This window comes from Saimiri boliviensis, chromosome 6 (genome assembly GCF_048565385.1).
Source record: "Saimiri boliviensis isolate mSaiBol1 chromosome 6, mSaiBol1.pri, whole genome shotgun sequence".
Lineage (NCBI taxonomy): Eukaryota > Metazoa > Chordata > Mammalia > Primates > Cebidae > Saimiri > Saimiri boliviensis.
Genome location: NC_133454.1, coordinates 75431253 through 75437364, shown reverse-complemented (window position 1 = coordinate 75437364; position 6112 = coordinate 75431253). Strand labels below are relative to the sequence as shown.

At 38.3% G+C, this 6112-nt stretch overlaps 1 protein-coding gene across 1 annotated transcript; it reads left to right on the top strand.

Annotated features, from left to right (window-relative positions):
* The first annotated feature begins 1368 nt into the window (after positions 1–1368).
* LOC101032371 (olfactory receptor 52H1) lies at positions 1369–5857 on the top strand. The gene is made up of 2 exons (XM_003923358.3): positions 1369–1458; positions 4880–5857. Exon 2 carries the CDS (start codon positions 4910–4912, stop codon positions 5855–5857), a length of 948 nt encoding a protein of 315 aa, XP_003923407.2. The 5' UTR covers positions 1369–1458; positions 4880–4909.
* Positions 5858–6112: the final 255 nt, after the last annotated feature.

The window sequence follows — 6112 nt, the reverse complement described above, 5'->3', positions numbered from 1 at the left end:
TGACTTTTTTCTAAATAACCTCTTGGATTCCCCAGTTGAGTGCAGGCACTCTCCTCCCCTACCCCAGTAGTTCAGACTCTCACTGCTTTCACTGGACTCAGAATACCAGAGTTGTTCATGTCTCTTTACCTTGAGACTACTTTCCCATCCCTGTGCTACTACCGTATTCACATGTCACTGAACTTTTATTTCTACAATGACTCCCAACATATAATTTTAATAAAAAAGAATGTTCTTTGGACTCAGAGAATTTTGTTTGGATTTATATTCTATCTCTTAATATGTGACAATAGCTACATGCATTGTTTCCCAAATTACTTGATGTATTTTGCATACAATAAATAAAAATATAGTCATGTGCCACTTAACAATGAGGGTACAGTTTGATAAATGAGTTGTTAGATGATTTTATTATTGTGCAAATATCATAGAATTTACTTACTGACACCTGTATGATATAGCCTTGGCTCTATAATATATTATATATATTATATGTAATATAATCTATAGCTCCTTGGCTACAAAACTGCACATCATGTTACTATACCGAATATTTTAGGCAAGTGTAATATAATGGTATTTGTTTATCTAAACATGTCTAAACATAGATAAGGTACTCTAAAATATGGTATTGTAATCTTATGGGGCCATGGTTCAGAAACATTGTTACATGGCATATTTATGTTATGTGTTATGTGGCATTGTTATGCCTCATATCTAATGATCTTGGCTCTGCTAGTTACTAAAAGTGAAAAGGCAAAAAGAAAAATAGAAATAAACATTTAAAAAAATTAATATAAAAATTAGGCTAAAAATACACTTTCTACCTGCTATAAATTTTTATTCTCTTATTATATGTGGGTCAGAAATTCAGCTGCAAGCCTTCTAGCTTGTCCTAGTTGCCCTAGGTTATTTGTCTATATTATGGATTTGCCAATATGTTAAACATTTTCATAAGCAATATCCTATTTAATTTGTCAATACTCATAAAATCTTGAGAGACAGGTACTAATATGACCATCTTTTAATGGAAATTAACTCACTCATCTAAAATCCTTTATCGGGTAAGTGAGGACATGAACTTGAAACCTGGGTGATGTGATAGGCACATACACACAGCTTTCCACTCACATACACATCAGCTCACAAATAAATAAATAAACCACCGTAAGACAGTGTTAACTAAAAGGCATGAGCAAGGTTAATAAAATCTTTTTCATCTTCTTCCCCTGAGGATGAGAAGAGGGCAGTCAGAGTCCCTAATCCCCTAACTACCTACCTTTTTCCCGCAAGGAGCAGTGAGTGACGAGAGAAAATAAATGGGCAGGGAATCAACCTCTCTAACATCCTTCTTTTTCCTTTTACTCATTTTTTTTGGTTGGTGTGTCTGCTCCCTTGTAAATTTTCTTTGTCAACACACTCTTTCTTCTTTGCCTTTGGCCTGATTTCCAAGATTTGGTAAGTATTGGCTGTTTGAAGGGGTTTGATTGGGACAAGACTTAGAGAGAGAAAGTGAGTGAAAAGCCAGGCCTCTATTTCTTAGGGGCCATAGACTGGGCACTATAATTTTCTTCCCTGAGCAACTCTGATTTATAAACCGAGGCCCTGATCTCCAATACTTGTGTATATGCTCCACTGAATAGACATAAAAGATCAAAACGGATGGACAATTATATGGCTAAGTATGACCACTTAGCAGTGTTAGGAAATTTCTGTTTCAGACATACGACAAGAGTCCGTAACTCTAACCTAAACTGTAGAACTAAGTGTTCTGGGATGTGTGTATGCCAATTTTTATCCATCTTGCTATTTCTGTTCTCTTCGCCACTGTGTGGTCTATTAATAATAATACTAATGATATAAAATATAACCTAACTTAAAGAAGTAAAACTTGTTACAAGCTTAATATGCTTCAGGTACTATATTAAAGAGTATTTTTCAGTGTGTATCATTTTGTCCTAATAATAACTATAAAAACTAGAAATATTAATTTTTAAAAAAACATAGGAACCTGAAGATCATACAATTTAAATAGCTTGCCCAGATTCACATAGCTAGTAAATTATGAAACCAGGATTAAAATTGTGAAACCTAACTTTCTGAGGCTCCAGAGCACACACTCTGTGCCAATATTTAGGCAACATAATGTGGATGCCCGAGTGTATGCGTGTGTATGTACCATAATACTATAATCACTAATGATTAAAAAAACACACATTCCTTTATATCAACCAATACCTAGTTCATATTGAAGTTTCCCTAATTATTCTTTAATTGAATTCAATATCTGGTTTGTTTAAACAAAATTCAATTGAGAACCTCACTGCAGGCCGGGTGTGGTGGCTCACAGCTGTAATCCCAGTACTTCGGGAGGCTGAGGCGGGTGGATCATCTGAGGTCAGAAGTTTGAGACCAACCTGACCAACATGGTGAAACCCATCTCTACTAAAAACACAAAAATTAGCCAGGTGTGGTGGTGGGTACCTGTAATCCCAGCTACTCCAGAGGCTGAGGCAGAGGTAGGAGAATCCCTTGAGCTTGGGAGGCAGAGGTTGCAGGAAGCTGAGACTGTGCCACTACACTCCAACCTGGACAACAGAGTGAGACTCTGTCTAAATAACAAACATAATATAACATAACATAACATGACATAACATAACATAGCAGAACACAACATAACAATATAACATAACATGGCATAACCACACTGCATTTTTCTCTTAAATATACTTCAATCTGGAAATGAATTTTCCTTACCTAATATTCCCCTTCCCCTTTAATGGCATTGCTTTGAAAAAAGACAGCAGATTGTCATAAATTGTTCCATGCTGTGGATTTGTCTGATTGTTAAATGAGAGCCCTGAGAGTTAACTTTCTGTGCACACATGTGTGTCTGTGAATGCTTCTGGATGACTTTATGAACGTCTGTTGTATTTGAGTTCATGAAAATATGAAAACTTGAGAAAACCCCCACATATGTATGAATAAAGAATGACCTCAGACAAGTTGGGAGACCTGCGATTCAAAGTATTAATATATAGTTTCAGTATGCTGATGCCCCATGCTGTTTGATTATGTGAGTAGCATAGGAGTTTTCAACATGAAGGCCGAAAAACCTAGTCAGGTTTCTAGTCTTAGCACAGGTGAATTCTATACCCCCGGTGGATAAGAGAGCCAAGATGAAGGTGACTAAACAGGAAAACCTTGAATCCTCAGTAGATGAGGGGCTGGGCTGTGATCCACTCTCTCTGAAGTCTGGACTGTGTTCCCAGAATCTAGAATGTGAAGACACTGTAGAGGAAGGTTTGAGCTGTAAGAAAGGTATTTTCACCTGTGATAAGGACGTGTAAGAAAGGAAGACAAAGAGCATCTCTTTTGCCAAAAGAAGAGTGGAGAAAATAAGACCTGGTCTGAGGAATGGAATGTATTGTGAGCTGGGCCTAAGAAGGAAATAAAAAGCAGGAGTAGGGATAAATTTGAACATGATTCTTGGCCTTCTCAGGTTAGGAATATGAAGGATATGGCTACCACAAGCCTCATTTTAGTCCTGATTCTGTAAGTCCTTGGCCTTGCTACATGGTTCATTACCTGTAGCACCTGCATGTGTAGTATCTTTCTACTCATACAGAATTATCTACAGGTATAAAAAATATTTTCTATGTAATGCAATGGGGTGTTTGATAAGGGTGGGTAGAGGCATTGCTGGGGAAGGATGAATGTATAGGACCCGTGGAGGTTTTAGGAAATAACCAGACTTGTGTTAAACGAGAACCCTGAGAATTAACTGTCTGTGGACCCATGTGTGTTTGTGAATGCTTTTGGATAGCTTCATGAACATCTGTTGTATTTGAGTTCATGGAAATATAGGCAAAATCCAATTATGAAACGTTTTGTTTGCATTCTCAGCAAGTGTGTGGGAAGATGGGAGGAGAGGGGGCTTATAATTGTGTAAGATTATATATGCGTAAATATATGGTAGTAAAATATATGACAGAATGTGAGTATAGGTCAAGATATGCCTGAAAATTTGAGTATTAAGGGTCTGTGTTTGAGAGAATATGTGTCTTGGGTTGATGTGTCTATCTAATAGATGTATGTTCACAAAAAAAGCAATCTTCCTTTTGGACAGAAACCTTGACTGATAGTGTCATTAAGTCCACAGTATTAGACTATTACACACTTGTGTAGTATATAGAGTGTTGAAAAACTACTAATTTTTTTTTTTTTTTTGAGAAGAAAGGCTAGTGAGCTTCAGCTATAGGGAGTTTTCTAGTTTAAACTTTTACACATGTTATCCAGCATAGTGTAGGAATTCATCTAGTGTTTGCTGAACTGAAATAGGTTTTTAGATGGCAATAAAGAGGCGTTGATCTTACAAATCTAAGAGCCACAGTCATCAGGTAGCTTTAAGAGAAGCAAATAGCTGTCTTGGGGAGCAGAGACAGATAATTCACAATGACAGAGCAAGCAGATCCTAAATAATCATGTCCATAAGGTCATATGAGCTATAATCCACTAACCCATGAAAAAATATATTCTGTACTTTGTTAACTTGTATGGGAGAACAGTGTATAACAAAGAGTGTAACCAGTCTGGAAGGCTTCCTGGAGAAGCTCTGTAAGCTACCGGGGGAGGCCAGAAGAAAGAAGAGATTCTCTTCACATAGACTAATAATATATCTATTTGTATCTGAACAATGTTGGTTTATGCATGTTGCTACCATTATTACCAAATTTAACCTTTGTTCATTTCAAACGGGTTCCATTTTGGATGACAAATTACAAGGTCACTTTATCTTCAGGAGGGTATAATAATGATTAGTTGAAAGTGAGAGTTACTCAAGTTTCTCTAACTCTCTTTCATCACCTTCTTTCTTTAGGACCTGAGATTTGTGCCATCTGCATGTGCCATGATCATTTTCAACCTGAGTAGTTACAATTCAGGACCCTTCATTCTGGTAGGGATCCTAGGCCTGGAGCATTTCCATGTGTGGATTGGGGTTCTTTTTTGTATCGTCTACATTGTAGCTGTTGTGGGAAACTGCATCCTTCTCTACCTCATTGCAGTGGAACATAGTCTTCATGAACCCATGTTCTTCTTTCTCTCCATGCTGGCCATGACTGACCTCATCCTGTCCACAGCTGGTGTACCTAAAACGCTCAGTATCTTTTGGCTGGGGGCTCGAGAAATCACATTCCCAGGATGCCTTACACAAATGTTCTTCCTTCACTACAGTTTTGTCCTGGATTCAGCCATTCTGATGGCCATGGCATTTGATCGTTATGTAGCCATCTGTTCTCCCTTGAGGTATACCACCATCTTGACTCCCAAGACCATCATCAAGATTGCTATGGGCATCTCCTTTCGAAGCTTCTGCATCATCCTGCCAGATGTATTCTTGCTGACACGCCTGCCTTTCTGCAGGACACGCATCATACCCCACACACACTGTGAGCACATAGGTGTTGCCCGGCTCGCCTGTGCTGATATTTCCATCAACATCTGGTATGGCTTTTGTGTTCCCATCATGACGGTCATCTCAGATGTGATTCTCATTGCTGTTTCCTACACCCTCATCCTCTGTGCTGTCTTTCGCCTTCCTTCCCAAGATGCCCGCCAGAAAGCTCTCGGCACTTGTGGTTCTCATGTCTGTGTCATCCTCATGTTTTATACACCTGCCTTTTTCTCCATCCTTGCCCATTGCTTTGGACACAGTGTCTCTCTCAGCTTCCACATCATGTTCGCCAACCTCTACATTGTTATCCCACCTGCACTCAACCCCATTGTTTATGGAGTGAAGACCAAGCAGATGAGAGATAAGGTTATACTTTTGTTTTCTACTAAGTGTACAGGATGATGTCTTACTGGGCGATGGAATAACCAGAATAAGTTTTTAATACACAGAAATGTAGAAAGAGTGAAAAGGAAATGCTATTTAAAGCAAGAACTACCTAGAGCTGCTTGCATGTAGCAAGAATGTGGCATGATCTGTATGAAAATTATGGTCCTATGTATAAAAAAAAAATCCTGAGGACCTCTTTGCTTGTGAAATAGGGGGCTGCACAGAATATGATCAAGAAGAAGGAGATGAAAACAGAGAGCTAAATTACTC

Bases quoted from the DNA above. Each gene is read 5' to 3' on its own strand.
- LOC101032371 (XM_003923358.3), top strand. From the start codon at position 4,910: ATGATCATTTTCAACCTGAGTAGTTACAATTCAGGACCCTTCATTCTG.